Here is a 19,169-nt window from a genome sequence, read left to right on the forward strand (position 1 = left end):
GGATGGTGTTGCGAATGTTGAGCTTGTGCATTGAAAATACAGAAGTCCTGAATGAGAGGTGCACAGTGTGCACCTCCTCACAAGCTATCTGTCCCATCTGTGGAAGAATTTGCAGTTCCCACATTGGCCTCATCAGGCACTTCAGAATCAACAAAACTCGAGTGGGAACAAGTCATCCTCAATCTCGAGGGACTGCCCAAGAAGAAGGTAAGTATAGAGTCACAGTAGGTTACTGGAGTTAAGGTGCAGATCAGCTAAGATTTCATTGACTGGAAGAATGGGTTCTCTGGGCTAAATGTCCTATAACAGTTCCTGTGGTACTACTAAGATGCACCAACTCATTCTGCCATCAAAAGTACACCTAAGGAAAGAAGGCTCCTGATTAAAAACCCTTGAAGACATTCTATAGCTGTTGGATGCATAACAGATCTATCTCCACTCTTTTTAAATTGCCTTGATATTGTAATGAAGCATTGCAGAAACTTGGTGTCCACAAGAAAGCCAGAATGTTGAAGTTCTTAATGTTACCTTTTTATGTTTATTAGGGATATGCAACAGAGCATGGCTAAAGAACCCAGTGCTCCTAATATTCCAGCAGTGCCTGCATACCAGACTGCAGTTTCTGTCAACGAAAGCACCCCTGTTCCAACTCCTGCACCTAGAACTGTATTTGTAAGTAAAATAAAATCTTTGTGATCAGAATCATTTGACAGCAGTAATGCATCCAAAAGAAATGATTTTCAAGTGGAATTGCTACAAGTCACTTTTATATAATTTTTTAAAGAATAATTTATATAAAAAAAAACTACTCACTGTGTTCATGGTCCTTGCCTGAGTAACTTCCCTGAACTGGCTGTAACGTGATCTGTAACTACATGTTTGACTTGACTTAAACGATTTAGCAAGGCAATCAGTTATAAGAAATCCCTTTTCAGATTGCAGCAGTTCAAGAAGGCAGCTCTCTGCTACCTTCTTGGATAAATGGGAATGGGTAATATATGGGATTACAAGGGACGTGAATCACTGTGATGCAGCAGAGACTGTTGCTGCCTTACAGCTTCAGCGTACCAGGTTTCATCCTGATCTGTGGCACTGTTGCTTTGGAGCTTGCATATTCTTCCTGTGGCATTGGTTTTCCCCCAAATGGTCTGATTTTCTCCCACATCCCAAAATCTTGCTGGTTGAACAGTTAATTGGCTACTTTAAATCACTGCTGTTGTCAGGGTTACATAAGCGAATCAGGGTGCAGTTGATGGACATGTAAGAGAAGTAGGTTACAAGAAATAGGTGGGGGAATGAGATTGAAGGGATAGATAGATAGATTTAAGAGGAGGCCATTTGGCCCATGTCATGAGAAAATGAGAGAAGCAGGCCATTTGATCCAACCAGTCCATGCCAACGATTCTGGTCCACGTAAGCTGCTTCTGTATTTTGTTATCTAAATCTATCAACATAACTTGCCACTCCCTTCTCCCTTGTATCTGCTCAGACTCCCCATAAATGCATCAATACTATTCATTCCAACCACTTATTGTTGTAGTAAGTCACATATTCTCACTGACCTTGCCAGTGAAACCCTCACCTTATAAATGATTAAACAACATGTTTACTGCTATACAAAACATTCATTCAAAGGTGGTAAATTGACAGTGATTTAATTTTTTTGTAACTAACCCATGTTAACCAAATTGCAGAAAATTACTAATTAAATGGAGGAAGGAATATTTTTAAAACTTAATGCTTGTAGAGTGAGTAAATAAGTCAAAACTGTAAATGCTGGAAATCTAAAATAAAACAAATTGCTGGAAGCACTCAGCAGGTCAGGCAGCAGGTGTGGAAAGGATCAGAGTTAATGTTTTGGGTCTGGGAATAAGTTAACTCTGTTTCTCTTTCCACAAATGCTGCTGACTTGCTGAGTATCAGAATCAGGTTTATTATCACTGACATGACATGAAATGTGTTGTTTTACAGCAGCAATAGAGTGCAAAGACATAAAAACCTATAAGTTACAAAAATAAATAGTGCAAAAAGTGTTTCCAGACTTTGTTTCTATGTTAATATTTGCACATGTTTGTGACAGATTTTATTTTGTGTATAAATGGTGGAAAAAGAGCATAAATGACCATTAATTGTAATGAATGTGGAAAATATTCCCAGTGATCCATTTTGCCCGGGAAAATCCTGACAACCTTGGTGTTTAACTGCATTTATGAGTTCATTCAGTATTGAATGTGGAGGTCTAATTGTACCGTGGCAGGTTAAGTGTCTAAGTGTGGGGGTGGGTTAACCAAGAATGTATTTGTAAAAATTATTGTGAAGCTGTCTGGAATCAATGTTGAACTGCTTCACAATGACCCTTCAGGGAACAAAACCTGCCTTCCTTGCCCAGCATGTCTGCGTTGACTCCAGTTCCACACCAAGTAGCTTGTCTTCGTTACCTTCAGAAGTGGCTTGGCTGCCTATTTATTTGTCAATCACATTTTAATGTAGCTTGAAACAACTTCATTCTGAAAAGATTATAGTTGGAAAGAACAAGAATACTGTAGGAGAAACATATTCTTTCACCAACTGGATGGGGCAAAAAAATTTACTATTTCTAAGTAGAATCTAACTATATCAGTGTTTTTGAGACACGAGACTGCAGATGCTGGAATCTGGCGTCCTGATGCAGGGTTCCGACCCGAAACATCGGCAATTTCTTTCCTCCCACAGATGCTGCTCACCTGCTGAGTTCCTCCAGCAGATCAGTGTTTTATCTGTTAAGTATTGCAAAATGCATGCTTCATCTTAAATATGCAAACGTCTGGAGTGAGGCGCCTTTCTCTGATGCTGTTTTGCTGGATTTTCTTTAAACTAAAACTCCCCAAATTATTTTACTTTCATTTGCATGCTTATGCCTTTATTTTTATCATTATTAAAATGTAGTTTATATTACTTCCAGAATTAAATAGCCTTGAATTTCATTAAAAATATCATTTTCATGTGAGATAAGGATAAGATATTTTGAAGTTTGTTTTTTAATTTAAGTTTCCTCTATAAACGCCTCCAGTCTATTTGATTCTTTATTAATATCCGAGGTCAGCAATAAACTCTTAACTTTGGTGGTTTATTCCAGAAGTGCCTGCGAATCCCAAAAACTACAAGTACGATTTTTGCAATTAGGGAAATCGAAACACAAATCTAAGTGCAATATGTATATAAAGTAGTAATAAGTAATGTAAAAGTTAGCTTGTACTGGCAAACTACTGTAATCGTGTATTGTGCTGGTAATTCTGCTATTTCAGTGATCGCCACCAGCTACTGTAAAGCTTGGTTATCTGGCATTTCACTAACCAGCAGTTTCTCGTAACCAGCATCTCAGTCAAAATTGGACCATTGCTGAAGGAGACATCCTGGCTAATATAAATGCCGTGCTATGGAAGCACCAGGCCAACACTGGAGCAGCACTAGAAAACACCCAGGCATCCCTGCCAATGTACATCACTATAGAATACTTTTTTTGTTTATTTGCACCCTTTAAATTGTCCTGTTAAACTTCTGGAAGCTTTTGTATCCACAAAGGGATCGACCGTAAATTGGCAAAACCATGGAAGTTAAGGGTTTACTGTATCCTAAGCAAAAATTGCTTTTGGTTCCTTTAATTATTTTTCATCAATTAATTTGTAGCAGTTTTAATGTGCCTTGTCAACTCATCCTAATGTGAAAACTAAGTATTTATCCCATTACTAACACTATCTTTCTCTTTATCATATTTGTTTCAAAATATTCTTTAATAATTAAGCGGAAGCGTGGCGACACTTGCGGGCTGCCCCAGAACACTCTACGCAAAAGATGCATTTCACTGTGTCTTTTGATGTACATGTGACTAATGAAGATTTGTTATCTTCTTATATCACTAACTTGCCTTTAGTTGTTATGACTACACATCCCATTTTTATCCATCTCTTGATCTCTGATTTTTTTTTACATCTTTTGCCTTAAATATTTTGCATAAATTTGGCAATGTAACATTAATTTGTGTTTTATTGTAGTGTCACTAGCACAAGTAGGTTCTTGGTTCTGTGTTCAGTGTAAAAAGAAATATATTGTGCAATGAAAAAACAACAAGATGCTGGAGGAACTCAGCAGGCCAGGCAGCATCCGTGGAGAAAAGCAGATGGTCAACGTTTCGGGTCAGGACCCTTCCTCAGGACCTTCATTATTTGTGCTATATTTATCTTTTATGCATACTTAATTGGATAATTTCTGTGCACCATTGCTGGCACATGAAGTCAGAGAATTGGAGGAATCTAGCAAATCTGCACGGACAGCAAGTCTCCATGAGATTACCCCTTGGATATTAAAATGTCTATAACATTTTCTTCTGTCCCTTTTCAAAACTTTTGTTTATTTTCCAGCAATCCGCACCACAGGCTCCTGAACGTACTCCAGGTTCATCCAGTGGTTGTGAAAAAGTAGTTATATTTAACTATTTAATTATGTAGTTTTGTTGTGCGTGTGGGGGAATACAAGAGATTGTACACATAGTAACCCACGGGGTATACAATTGGGCTTGAAAGGGAGTTGAAATGTTTCATATTTCTAGATTTAACAGGTTGTAATGACTCTTCAAGCACTTTCTCATCCTCGAGGATCTTGCCTTGTGATTTGTGTATAAATGGTTTTGACAAAAATGTAGGTGGGCTGATTAGTATGTTTGCAGACGACACAAAAATTGGTGGAATTGTGGACGGTGAGGAAGGTTGTCAAAGGGTTCAGCAGGATAAAGACCAGTTGGAAATGTGAGCAGAGAAATCACAAGGAGTTTAATCTGGACAAGTGTGGGGTGTTGCACTTTGGGAGGTCAAATGTAAAAAGTACACATAAATGGCAGGACCCTGAGGAGAATTGATGTACAGAGGGATCTTGGGGTGCAAGTCCACAGCTGGCTGAAAGTGGCAACACAAGTAGATAGGGTGGTAAAGAAGGCGTATGGCATGCATGCCTTCATTGGTTGACGTCTTGAGTATAAAAGTTGGGAAGTCTTGTTACAGCTGTACAAAACTGCTTATACCACACCTGGAGTATCGTGTGCAGTTCTGGTCACTGCATTACAGGAAGGATGTGAAGGCTTTGGAGAGGGTGCAGGAGAGGTTCACTAGGGTGTTGTCTGGTTTAGAGAGTATTAACTATAAGGGGAGGTTAGACAGATTTGGTTTGTTTTCTCTGGAGTGTTGGAGGTTGAGGGATGACCTGATAGAAGTATATAAAATTATGAGAGGCATAGACAGGATAGATGGTCTTTTTTTTGAGGGCAGAAATGTTAAATACTAGAGGGCATAGATTTAAGGGGAGGGGGGAAAGTTTAAAGAGATTTGAGAATTTTTTTTACACAGGGAATGGTAGGTGCTTGGGACATGCTGCCAGGGGAAGTGGATACGACAGCAAAGTTTAAGAGGCATTTAGACAGGCATATGAATAGGCAGGGAATGGAAAGATGTAGACCATGTGCAGGCAGGTGGGATAACTTTGGATTGGCATCATGGTTGGCACAGACATTGTGGGCTGAAGGACCTGTTCCTTTGCAGTACCGTTCTATGTTCTGTAGAGCAGGGCATTTTGCAGTGAATAATTCAGTTGACTCCCCAGACCCATCCACAAGTCACAGGTCAATAGTGTGGTGCTTATCTACACTGATCCCACTTGCCTGCATTGGAATCGTACCTCTACTTTCCTATCCAAGTACCTGTCCAGATGCCTTTTTAAATGCTGTAACTGTATCTGCCCCTACCACATCCTCTGGCAGCTTGTTCCATTGAAACTGCCACTTTCTATGTGGGGGAAAAACTTGCCCCTCCTTTAAATTTCTCCCCTCTCACCTTTAAACCCATGTCCTCCCCTACCCTAGGAGAGTCTATTTATGCCTCTCCTAGTCTTGTAAACCTTATGGTCATCCCTCAGCCTCCTACATTCCAGTGAGAATAAACCCAGCTGATCCAATCTCCTTATAAGTAAAACACTCCATGCCAAGCAATGTCCTGGTAAATCTCTTCTGCACTCTTCCTAATGTTACCACACCCCTCCTCTAGTGTGGTGACTAGAAGTGTACACAATACTCCCAAGTGCGGCTTGTCCAATGTTTTGGAGACAAGACTGCAAATGCTGGAACCTGGAGCAAATAACAAACTCCTGGAGGAGCTCAGCAGGTCAGACAGCATCTGTGGAGGGAAATGGATAGTCGATGTTTTGGGCTTAAATTCAGAGTTGGACAGAGGGGCTTGCAGGAATGTGAGAAACTTGCCCAAATCCACAGGGCAAGTTCAACATGTCCACTCCCCCTCCCCCCTCTGTCACTACCTGATCTGGACGTTGAGTGTAAGTGAAATTTGCTGCAGTAGGACATTGACAAAAGTGGTCAAGGTACCACTCTTAACTCCAATACAGCTCACCAAGATACATCTAGGGTTTCTAGGCACTTCGCTCCAGGAGTAAATAAATTTCACCATAACTTCCACACTTGGACAGGTTCAGGGATTTCTGTTTTGGGGATATTGCTTGAAACTTTTGACCCTGGTGTTGCAGGTCTATTGAATTCATTTTGTGGTGGGCAGAGTTTGAAATCCTGGTGCTTGATGTGGGCCATGAATTTGGGTTAGGCTTCCTCAAAAGTTATGTAGGCACAAATGAGTTGGCAATAAGTAAACCTTTCCCTTGTCTTTTAAGAGCGTTCTACACCAATATTTGGATGTGTTGTCATCCACCTCATTTGTACAGGCAGTATGTCTGTTTTGGTCAGGGTTATTAGGCCTGCTTGGTGGCTGCCTGAGACCAGAGTTGGATCAGTCTAAGCTTCCCCTCTGTTTTTGGATGCTTCTGCAAATTGCATGGGAAAACCTGATAGAGGAATACAAATTCTAATTTTTCCTGATTCAGCTCCTGGTTAAATAGTGTTTTTTTTTAAACAGGGATCGTAAAGAACAACTGTCTCTCCCCTGGACCAACTGCACTACTATAGGCTGTTGCCAGCTCTCAATGAATCTTGCTGCATTGTCTTTACCTACCACTCGAGACTTGGCAGCATTGCTATCACCCAAAATTTGATCCTAAGCATTTGCCTCATGGATGATTCTTGTTATTGCTATTCATAACTCCACAAGAAATGCTGGGTCCATTTTCACAGAATCTATCCCATTCCCCAATCCCTTTCTTTTCCCCCTCAAAATCCCATCTTTCCCATTCCTCCTGACCTTCATTCACCCTTTCTCCCCAGGTTCCAAGCTTCTGACATCCCCTCCCTTCCTGTCCAGCCTGAGCCCACATGATTGTTTTTGCACTTATCTCCTTCTACATTGTGATTAGCGATTGAACTGAAGACAGAGTGGCATTACAAAATGGTGGCCGCTTTTGCAGAACTAATTAAAAAAAACATTTACTCTGCTACTAGAAGAATTTGCCGTGAGATTCAGGTCTGTTTTTAAGCACAGCAAACCTGGAGCCAAATGAGATTATTTTACAAGTTGTGTGTTTTCACTCCTGCTATCCTCCACTCGTACAACAAAAGTACTCAATAATTACAATTTAAAGTATGTAATTCTGTAAAGTCATGGGCAAACATGTTTCCTGTGTGCATGATGTAAGCTGGTTTGAATGTGGACAGGTAGCTCACGCAGGAAACATTTGTTCATTGTTTTGCACTTAACGGTGTATTCATGTCCAACTTTGTTGCTTTATGGTCATTATTTTTATAGGAGAAGTCCATTTCATTTTGCATTTAGTTTGTTCAATTATTTCCCTATGGAACATCGACACATACCTGACGGCTGACAGTCAATGAATTATGTCTCCTTTGTCTCTCCAAACAACAAGGACATGATTTTCAACTAAAACTCCTGAACTGATTTGTTGCAGTAAGGTTGGACTATGCAGCTTGACTATGGTGGTGGTTGCTAGTGTGTTTAGATAAAGTAGTCTTGGGTGTTGGAATCATGGTTTTTGTTCATATTGTAACTAACTGGATCAGGAGAGGTGCATGTTTTTGGGATGCTTCTTGTTTTACAGGAAATACATTCAGCATAAAAATTCATAAATGATAAAATGAAAGCATTTTTCTATTTCATTCCAATCTTTTTTTTTTACAGCAACCTAAACCTCAGCCCCCTGCACGTCCTCCCCCTCCGAATATTGGATCCACTTACCCAGCTGCTCCATTTGGCACAGCTCCTCCAGGCACAAGTGCTCCAGCTTCAGCTCCAGTTTCTGCCTCACCTGCTTCTATTGGAGGCACTGGTGTGCTATCACAGGCCCAGGGACCTCCGTACCCCTCCTATCAAGGATATCCTGGGTAAGTGCTGATTTGAGTTTCTGTTGTCATTCTGACTCAAGGTAAACTACTGTAATTTTGTAAGTAATGGTACATGATGTAAGCTGGTTTGATTTTGGAACAGGTAGCTCATATAGGAAAACATTCTCTATACTTTTACAATTAAAAGTATATTCATCTCCAACTTTGTTTTCATATGAAATTGCAGAGAAATAGGGAAATCCAGAACACAATAGTTTTGTTATGATTTATTGCAATAACTTTTAGTGTATTGCATTTCAACCATTCTCAGCTGAAAGAGGTACAACTAGAGCTTTAAAGATTTTCTGGCATTTCAGTGTTCCATTATTCATTGGGTTGTGCACTCTGTGTGATTTGAAGCTGGGTTTACATTAGGGAAGATCTTTATTCTGTTCCAAAAATTACTCAAAAACGTACTTAACAGCATTTACAGTTGCAAAGATGGGTGAGCCATTGTCCTCTAATTTACACATCATAGGAAGGATTCCCTGAGTCACTTGACATATGTATAGACATATTGGTACAAATAACTTGAGTAGAGGCAAATTTTAATCTGCAACAATTCACAATCAGTGGATCGCTTTCAATGTTAACTGTTATTATGTGGACAAATACACCATCAAAAATAGTACAATGAAGAACCTGTTAGATCTTGTAATGTGTACGGAATGATGGGCACAACAGGCTTTCTAACAAATTCCATCAAGTAAACCACTGACTCGTTGGTCTTTCCCAATACCCAGTCAGTTATCAGTTAGGCCTTGTTTCAATATGCTGGATATTTACTGGCTAAACAACAATGAGTAAAGATGACCTAGTTTGATGTTCTGAGTGAAATTGGTGAGAATTACCTACTTGTTTATGTAGCTTTATAAAGATGTGTTCAGGCTTCCTTTTGATTGAAAATATTCATTTGACTTGGGCAAAGAAATGTAAATGTTGGCAATACAGATTCAGAACAGTGGATGTCATTGTGCATTGTGTTGCTTCAGCAATGATAGATTCAATAATTACAACTTAAATTAACATTGTTTGAGCATTCTTACTGGAATTTCCTTGCTGCAATTCTACTTAATTATAAAAGTTGGAAATGCTGGAAATAGTAGTTCAGGCAGTATCTGTGGAAGGGACAGAACAAAGTTAATGATTTGGGTTCAGGAAACCGGAGTATTTCCAGCATTTTCTGTTTCCGTTTATTATTTCCAGCATCAGCAACTGTTTCATGACTTTCATGCTTAATAGTTGGTTGGATTGGAAGTGCATCACTGCCACAGGTAGACAGGGTAGTGAAGAAAGCATTTGGTATGCTTGCCTTTGTCGGTCAGGAAATTGAGTACAAAAGTTGGGATATCATGTTACAGCTGTACAGGACTTTGGTGAGACTGAAATATTGTGTGCAGTTCTGGTCACCCAGCTATAGGGAGGATGTAATTAAGCTGGATAGGGTGCAGAAAAGATTTACAGGGATGTTCCAGGACTTGGATGGTTTGAGTTATAAGGAGAGATTGGATAGACTGGGACTGTTTTCCCTGGAGCGTAGGAGGCTGAGGGATGATTTGTTTTAAAAAAAAGCCAGTCTTTTTCCCATGGTGGTGGAGTCTAAAACTAGAGAGCACAGGTTCAAGGTGAGAGGAGAAAGATTTAAAGGGAACATGAGGGGCAAGTATTTCACACACAGGGTGGTGGATTTATGGAACGAGCTGCCAGACGAAGTGGTAGAAGTGGGTACAATTACAACATTTAAAAGACAGGTACATGGATAGGAAAGGCTTTGAGGGATATGGGCCAAACACAGGTAAATGAGACTAGCTTGGTCAGCACAGATGAGTTGGGCTGAAGGGCCTACTTCCATGTTGTATAACCCAATGAAATTTGTGTTAAGTAAGTGATTAAAGTGAATTATGTGTATTATTTGCCCAACTGTGACATTCCCCCATTAGATCTGAAAACAAACTCGAATTAACCTTGTTCATTCTCTCGTCATGTATTTTTCCCCAATCCCCTTCTCTCAACCTCCCTGCCCCAATCAAATTTTCATTATATTTGAACATGTTTGGGAATGTGGGATGCTGAAGCATAAGGGCTAAGATATAAAGGCATGAATTTTAAAATAACTACATCGAAGGTACTGTATATTGCAACAAAAATCAGCAAGAGTATAAATGAAGGAGACTGAGGAAGAGAAAATGCAAAAGCTGACCATTGCAGTCTGTGAATCTATTGACGATACAGCTCAGTCTCTTTCATTATTGGTCATTCTGATCTTGTTGCTTGTTAGATCATGATCAGGACATTGAAGCCTTGGGTCAGGCAGGAAGTGATGAGTCACTGCTTCCTATTTCATAGGAGCACAGATATTGAATGGGATGTGATTCAGAGGATTGGCCCATTTTTCTAACATTGCATGTTTTATTTTTTCAGGTATTACCCAATGCCCATGCCAATGGCATACAACCAATTTGCCTATGGCCAGTACAACGTGCCATACATGTTTCAGCCTCCTGGACAGTCACCTTTCCAAAGTGCCCAGCAGCCTCAACAACCTGGATACCCCTACCCTCAGCAGCAATACTACCAGCAATAAGAAGCATTGTCTGTAAAAGATTCTATGTCACTATTAATTTTGAAGTTACCTCAGTCCTTTATCTATTGCATACTCTTAAACATTAACCTGAGGTAAATGCTGATTAGGTGGTACTGTTTAAAAATCTATGATTGCACTAAATTTAACTTTTTTAGCAACAAACACTAGGAACTTAGCAAATTTGACATGGTTTTTGCAAAGACATGATAAAACTGCTTAATAGAGAAATCTTTTGTTGACTAGATTTTTTTTTCTAATTTTGGGGAGTGGGTTTGAAGTGCTGCATAAATATAAGGCAGACTGTGTATGTATTTCTGCTTTTACATCTTTACTTAAACTACATCTGATTTATGTTATTTTCCTACATCCTAATGTTTAAGTTTGTCTAATCAGGGCCTTGTAAATCATATACATTAAAAATAATTATGACCAAAGTGTGGTTTCCTTACCATATAACATATTGAAGATGACAGAATCTAAAACAAATTTGCAACACTTCATTTCTAAGATGTCATTGATTCAAAGCAGGGAGCCTGAATTTGTGATAGTTTCCACTACTTAAGGTAGAGAATCCATGTGAACATCCCACAGTCGAAAGGGCCAGATGCAGGGCTTTGCCATTAATTTTAATGCAGGGACATGATTGAGAAGAACTTTGTTTTGTATTGTCGTCTTGCTGGACTCTGCAATCTTGCCTTGATTGATACTTAAATTCAAGAAGCATTGTTCATTTAATGCACAGGTTAGTTTTAACCAGGACCTTTCAGCCCCAGGCTTTGACACAATTTTGGTCCAGACATGGACTCAATAGGTAAATTCTAGAAATGTTTGATATCAAGGCAGTATTTGACTGAGGAGCCATGGTATTAAGGCATGGGCTGAGCAGTGGTAATACTTATGCCATATCAGGTGAAGAGCACTAATTCCCAACCATCAACATCTTGGGGGTCACTTTTGACTAGAAACTCAAGTGGAACAACCATATAAATGTGTCTACAAGAGATCAGAAGCTGATTATGCTGTGGCAAGTGACTTGTGGATTTCCCAAACTTTTCCACCATCTACAAGGTGTAAGTTAGGAGTGCGACAGAATACTCTTCACTAGACTGGATGATTGGGGCTAGAAGCTTGTAACCATCCCAGACCAAGAGCCTGCTTGAATGGCACCCCATCTTAAATACTCATTCTCCCCACTGGCACATTGTGGCTGTTGTGTGCACCACCTCAAAATGCAGTGCAGTTACTTGCTGAGGCTGTTCCTGTAACACCTCCCAAACCTACAAATTCTACCACCAAGAAGGACAAGGGTGCTAGGTACAGGGGAACATAACCACCTGCAAGTTATCCTCCCAAATTACACGCCATCCTCACTTCAAATACATTATCATTCCTTCTCACTACTTCTAACTCCTGAGCTCCCTATCCAACATTGTTGTGGGAATACCATTACTAAGGGCTTCATTGGAGTCATAGAGCACTACAGCACAGAAACAGGCCCTTTGGCCCATCTAGTCCATGCTGACCTGATCTTCTGCCTAGTCCCATCTACTTGCACCCAGACCATATTGCTCCAAACCTCTTCCATCCATGTACCTATCCACATGTATCTTAAATGTTACAATTGAACCCGCATCTACCACTTCTGCTGGCAGCTCGCTCCACACTCGTATCACCCTCTGAGTGAAGCAGTTTCCCCTCAGATTCCCCTTAAATATTTCACCTTTCACCCTAAACTGTCCTCTAATTCTAGTCTCACCCAACCTTCAGGGAGAAAGCCTGCACGCATTCACCCTATCTATACCCCTCATAATTTTGTACGCCTCTATAAGAGACTCCTCATTCTCCTGCGCTCCAGGGAATAAAGTCCTAACCTATTCAACCTTTCCCTATAACTCAGGTCCTCAAGTCCTGGCAACATCCTTGTAAATTTTCTCTGCACTCTTTCACTGTGCAACTAAACCAGAAACAATATGGGGACCAACAACCGTCACTGTACGTGGCTTTTTTAATCTTGCAAAAGATTGCATCACCAGAGGAATTATAGGGGTCCCTTCTCAATTTTGGCTGTTCTCAGAAATTCACTACCATCTGTCTGCTCTATAATGACAGGTACGTTATGATCCTCAAAAAAAAATCAACCATGGACTTGATCCTAGTGCAGACTGGGGCCAAGCAAGATGATGTCATTACATCTACCTCCTCTGAATCTTCCTAGTTGCACCTCTGCACCAGGTTCTCTGTTCCAGTAGAATTATTCTACAGACTCACAGGCTGAAATGTTCACCCTTGTCACCTGCTCTGGAATTGAAATCACTTCAACTTCAGTCATGTTGTAAGCAGATGACACTTGTGTATGTACACATTCCTAGCTATGGTAGCAACAAACAAAATGTTGGAGGAACTCAAGGGGCCAGGCAGTATCTGTAGAGGGAAATGGACAATTGACGTTTTGCGTCTTGATCTGAAATGTTGACCGTCCATTTCCCTCCACAGATGCTGCTTGACCCACTGAGTTTGTCCAGCAGCGAGTTTGTTGCTCCAGATTCCAGCATCTGCAGTCTCTTGTGTGTCCAAGCTACAGTTCCTAGAACCTAGGGGAGGATGGGCCTTGCACTGAACTTCGAGAGGGCAATGACCATCAACAATCAAGATCAATGATGAGGCTGTGGACAATGTGGATCACTTCCCTTAAGAGGCACCTTTCAGTAAGGGCAGACATTGACAACAAAGTTAACCAAGCACGTTCTTTGGCTACCTGAGGATCTTTAGATCTCATAATAGTTAAACAGATAATCTGTCGTTTATGCTGGTTATAGCTGTCCCTGATAAATTATTTTTCTCATAGTATTACCAATTTAAATTTTATGCAACTTTATGGTCAATTTTATTGTGGGCTGAATAAATTTAAATGACATACCATTATATGCCCTGCTGCAGGAAGTTCTGACATGCTGTTTTGCGAGTGGCAGAACAGTGTAAATCAACTAAGAAATACTGGAAGCGTACAATTTTCTGAATATTCTGGATAGTTTGTACATTGGTAAATTGGTTTATTATTGTCACATCTGTCGAGGTACAGCATGTCATCCACGCAGAACATTTCATTATGCCCATGCACTGAGGTAGTACAAGGGAACAGCAATAACAGAATGCAGAATAAAGTGTCACAGAAAAAGTGCAGTGCAGGCAGACAATAAGGTCCAAGGCCATGACAATGTAGATTGTGAGTTCAAGAGTCCATCTTATCATAGTAGGGGACTTTCAATAGTCTTATAACAGTGAGAATGAAGCTGTCCTTGAGCCTGGTGGTACGTGCTTTCAGGCTTTTGTATCTTCTGCCCGATGGGAGGGGGGAGAAGAGAGAATGTCCAGGGTGGGTGGGGTCTTTGATTATGTTGGCTGCTTTACAGAGGCAGTGAGAAGTATAGACAGAGTCTATGGAGGGGAGGTTGGTTTCCGTGATGTGCTGAGCTTTGTCCACGACTCTCTGCAGTTTCTTGTGGTCTTGGGCAGAGCAGTTGCCACACCAAGCCATGGTGCATCTATAAAAATTAGTGAGGGTCAATGGGGACATGCCGAATTCCTTCAGCCTCCTGAGGAAGTAGAGGCACTGGTGCGTATTCTTGGCCATGGCGTCTATGTGGTTGGACCAGGACAGGCTGTTGGTGACGTTCACTCCTGGGAACTTGAAGCTCTCAACCTCTTGACCTCAGCACCATTGACGTAGACAAGAGCAGGTGTGTGACCCCTCTTCCTGAAGTCAATGACCAGCTCTTTTGTTTTGCTGACATTGAGGTGGTTGTCATGACATCATATCACTAGGCACTCTATCTCCTTCCTGTACTCCAACTTATCAGTATTTGAGATTCAGCCCACTGTGGTGGTATCATCTGCAAACTTGTAGATGAACAGAATCTAGCCACATAGTCATGAGTGTATATGGAGTAAAGTAAGGGTCTGAGGATGCAGCCTTGTGGGGCACCAGTGCTGAGGTTAATTGTGGCAGAGATGTTGCTGCCTATCCTCACTGATTGCGGTCTGTTGGTCAGGAAATCAAGGATCCAGTTGCAAAGGGAGGTGTTGAGTCCCAGTTCTAGGAGTCTGGATATGAGTTTGCTTGGAATTATGGTATTGAAAGTGGAACTGTAGTCAATAGTCGTATGATGTAGGTGTCTTTACTGTCCAGATGCTCCAGGGATGAGTGTAGGGCCAGGGAGATGGCGTCCACTGTAGACCTGTTTCGGCGATAGGCGAATTGCAGTGGGTCGAGGTTGTCTGGGAGGCTGGAGTTAATGTATGCCATGACCAGCCTCTTGAAGCACTTCATGATGGTGGGTGTCAGAGCCACCGGGCAGTAGTCATTAAGGCACGTTACTTTGTTTTTCAAGGGTGGTCTTTTTAAAGCAGATGGGAACTCAGATTGAAGTAGGGAGAGATTAAATATGTCTGCAAATATCCCCGCAAAATTATGTAATTTTACCATAATGCAATTTTAAAATTATTTTTGTTAACCACATGAATTTGCTGAACAATGTTTGACGGATGAAGTGGGTTAATTTAAATCATAGGTTTAAGCCACAGTTGCATTTTTGATTTATTTGGATGTCAACAGAAAGAACAAATTCATTCAACTCTAAGTTACAAGATTTTGAGAGAACTCCAATCCAGATTAGATTGCAGCACTGTATATCAAAGAATTATTGAAATTGACCCATGTTTTACGCAAAGGCACAGTTCTCAAACTATCATCAAGTGATTTTGATTAAACTTCTGAGATTAATGTTATGTGTTATTGCATAACATTGTATCAATAGGTGGCAGTGTTGCACCACATATATCTCATCAGACTCAGAATCAGATTTATAATCACTGATTTAGATTACATGAAATTTATTCTTTTACAGCAGCAATACAGTGCAAAGGCATTAAATTACTATAAATTACAAAAATAAATAAATAGTGCAAAAAGAAAAGGAATAATGCAGTAGTGTTCATGGGGAAGGGAAGAAGCTGTTCCTGAATCGTTGAGTGTGGGTCTTCAGGTTCCTGTACTTCCTCCCCGACAGTAGTAGCGAGAAGAGGGCATGTCCCGGATGGTGGGGGTCCTTAGTGATGGATGCTGCCTTCTTGAGGTACGACCTCTTGAAGATGTCCCATGATAGAGCTGGCTGAGTCTACAACCCTCTTCAGTTTCTTGTGATCCTGCACATTGGAGCCTCTGTACCAGGCTGTGATGCAACCTGTCAGAATGTTCTCCACCATGCATCTATAGAAATTTGCAAGAGTTTTTGGTGACATACCAAATCTCCTCAAACTCCTAACTAAGTAGAGCTGCTGGCATGCCTTCTTTCTGATTGCATCAATGTGTTGGGCCCAGGATAGATCCTCTGAGATGCTGATACCCAGGAACTTGAAGCTGCTCACTCTGTCCACCGCTGACCCCTCAATGAGGACTGGTGTGTGTTCTCCTGACTTCCCCTTCCTGAAGTCCACAATCAATTCCTTGGTCTTGGTGACGTTGAGCGCGAGGTTGTTGTTGCAATACCACTCAACCAGCCGATCTATCTCCTGTACGCCTGCTCATCACCATCTGAGATTCTACCAACAACATTGGTATCATCAGTGAATTTATAGATGGTGCTTGAGCTGTGCTTAGCCACACAGTCATGAATGTAGAGGGAGTAGAGCAGTGGACTAAGCACGCATCCTTGAGGTGCGCCTGTGTTGATTCTCAGCGAGGAGGAGATGTTACTTCCGATCTGCACTGACTGTGGTCTCCCGATAAGGAAGTCAAGGATTCTGTTGCAGAGAAAGTTACAGAGGCCCAGGTTTTGAAGCTTGGTTTTGAGTACGGAGGGGATGATGGTGTTGAACACTGAGCTGTAATCGATAAACAGCAGCCTGATGTATGTGTAGCAGTTGTCAGGTGCTCCAGAGCCAAAGTGGACAGCCAGTGAGATTGTGACCTGTTGTGGCGGTAGGCGAATTGCAGCGTTCTGCATTCTGGCTGGAATGTTGATGGCTCGGTCTCAGTAAAGGGAAAGGTCATATTAAAATGGCACTTTTCACAACTCAGTGTGCTCAAAGATCTTTACCAAGCAGGTAATTTGGAAGCATGGTCACTGTTATACCATGGGAAACATTGTATTATTGACAAGCTCACTTGTCGAAAGCTTCCTTTGATATTTGCTTCTCAGTTGTATCCTGCCCGTCCCTTACAGTACCACTTCAGTGTCATCCCTGGGGAAAAAAACTAAAGGCTTTTAAAATTCCCATTCCCCCTATTTGCCACAATACTTGTGCAGGCATTTATTTGTCTAATCTTTTCTCCTACATCAGTTCAGGCAAAATACAAACTCTTTTCTACCCCTGTTGGTCCCTGAGATAGGGCCCTCTCTTTACTATATCAAGTCCAATGACATAATGCATAAATTGTTTGGTAATCTGTCACCAGAACTGGCAGAACTTGTGTTATAGAGTCATAGAATCATTCAGCATGGAAACAGGCCCTTCAGCCCAACTGGTCCATGCCAACTAAGATGCCCATCCAAGCCAGTCCCATTTGCCTGTGTTTGGCCCATTACCTTCTAAACCTTTCCTATCCATGTACCTGTCTTTTAGAAGTTGTTATTGTACCTGCCTCAACCACTTCCTCTGACAGCTGATTCTACATAGATACCACCCTTTGTGTAAAAAGATTGCCCCTCATGTTCCTCTTAAGTCTTTCCCCTCTCACCTTAAACCTATGCCCCCGAGTTCTTGATACCCCAACTTTGAGAAAAAGACTGTTAAAACCAAATATTCAGGATCAGAACAAAGAATGCTTTTCATCACCAAAAACAATCTCATTAAACAGCTCTCCTCTGCTTCCTTTGAGTTTAAGATGGACTCTTGACCTCACAATCTACCTCGTTATGACCTTGCACCTTATTGTCTGCCTGCACTGCACTTTCTCTGTAGCTGTAACATGTTATTCTGCATTCTGTTATTGTTTTCCCTTGTAGTCCCTCAATGCACTGTGTGATGAATTGATCTGTACAAACGGTATGCAAGACAAGTTCTTCACTGTACCTCGGTACATGTGACAATAATAAACCAATTTACCAATTCCTTTTTGTCCAGTTGATGTTGGTAATCTTTTCTTGATTTGATTTTTACCCTTCCATTGGCTGGAATTAAATGTTGAAAATACCTAAATAATCCAAAGGAATCCCGTACAGCAAATTGTAAAACAATATTGCTGACTCAAATACAGGAAAAGCTCCGATAATCCACTGTCCAACTATTTGGAAATCTGGATAGTGTTTGCTACGCCTTTCCAGTTGTTGGGGTTCCAGTTTCCATGTTCCCGTTCCACTCACTGGGGCTCTGATTTCCAGGCTTTAAACTTATCTGATTAATTGGTGGATTTATTATAAAACTGCCTAACGTGTAAAAAGCTGAATTAAAAGTGTGTTGTGTATTAATGGAAATAGCATCCAAAGTCTGGAAAATCTGCTAGTCCAGCACAGATGGATTATTCAAAGTTTTACTGTATTATTACTTTGCATACAATAATCTATAAATACAATTATTTAATTTGTATCCATCCTTCTTTCAAAAGTCTCTATTTCAGACCAGGGCATCTGTTACAGACACCAGTGGCTAGCTATGTCTGTGCAAGTGTCAGAACTGAATTCTTTCCCCCTTTCAGTACTTAACCACTCCACTTCACTCATTTTCCCCTTCAATCCCATTCAATGCCTTAAAACATCCCCAATAATCAATCACAGAATCATACACTGCAGAAAGAGGCCATTTGTATGGTGGAGAGCATTCTGACAGGTTGCATCACCGCCTGGTATAGAGGCTCCAATGCACAGGATCGTAAGAGGCTGTGGAGGGTTGTAGACTCAGCCAGCTCCATCACGAGCACAACCCTTCCCACCACTGAGGAATTCAGGAGGTGGTGCCTCAGGAAGGTGGCATCCATCACTAAGGAACCTCACCACCCGGGACACGCCCTCTTCTCGTTACTACCATCGGGGAGGAGGTACAGGAGCCTGAAGACCCACACTCAATGATTCAGGAACAGCTTCTTCCCCTCCTCCATCAGATTTCTGAATGGTCCATGAATCCATGAACACTATCTCATTATTCCTTTTCTACACTATTTATTTATTTTGTAATTTATAGTAATTTTATGTCCTTGCACTGTACTGCTGCCGCAAAACAACAAATTTCATGTCATATAAAACAGTGATAATAAACCTGATTCTAATTCTG

At 41.0% G+C, this 19,169-nt stretch overlaps 1 protein-coding gene across 4 annotated transcripts in view; it reads left to right on the forward strand.

Annotated features, from left to right (window-relative positions):
- Positions 1 to 11,338, forward strand: part of pdcd6ip (programmed cell death 6 interacting protein) — a 72,520-nt gene extending 61,182 nt beyond the window's left edge. For 2 of the 4 annotated variants that reach the window (XM_052023125.1, XM_052023127.1), the window contains exons 16-19: positions 546 to 672; positions 4,398 to 4,454; positions 8,118 to 8,320; positions 10,742 to 11,338. In XM_052023125.1, the coding sequence (XP_051879085.1) occupies positions 546 to 672; positions 4,398 to 4,454; positions 8,118 to 8,320; positions 10,742 to 10,904 (550 nt within the window). In that variant the 3' untranslated portion in view covers positions 10,905 to 11,338. The remainder of the gene's footprint in view (positions 1 to 545; positions 673 to 4,397; positions 4,455 to 8,117; positions 8,321 to 10,741) is intronic. The other 2 variants (XM_052023128.1, XM_052023129.1) reach the window with 1 other exon arrangement.
- Positions 11,339 to 19,169: the final 7,831 nt, after the last annotated feature.

Source organism: Pristis pectinata, chromosome 9 (assembly GCF_009764475.1).
Source record: "Pristis pectinata isolate sPriPec2 chromosome 9, sPriPec2.1.pri, whole genome shotgun sequence".
NCBI classification, from domain to species: domain Eukaryota; kingdom Metazoa; phylum Chordata; class Chondrichthyes; order Rhinopristiformes; family Pristidae; genus Pristis; species Pristis pectinata.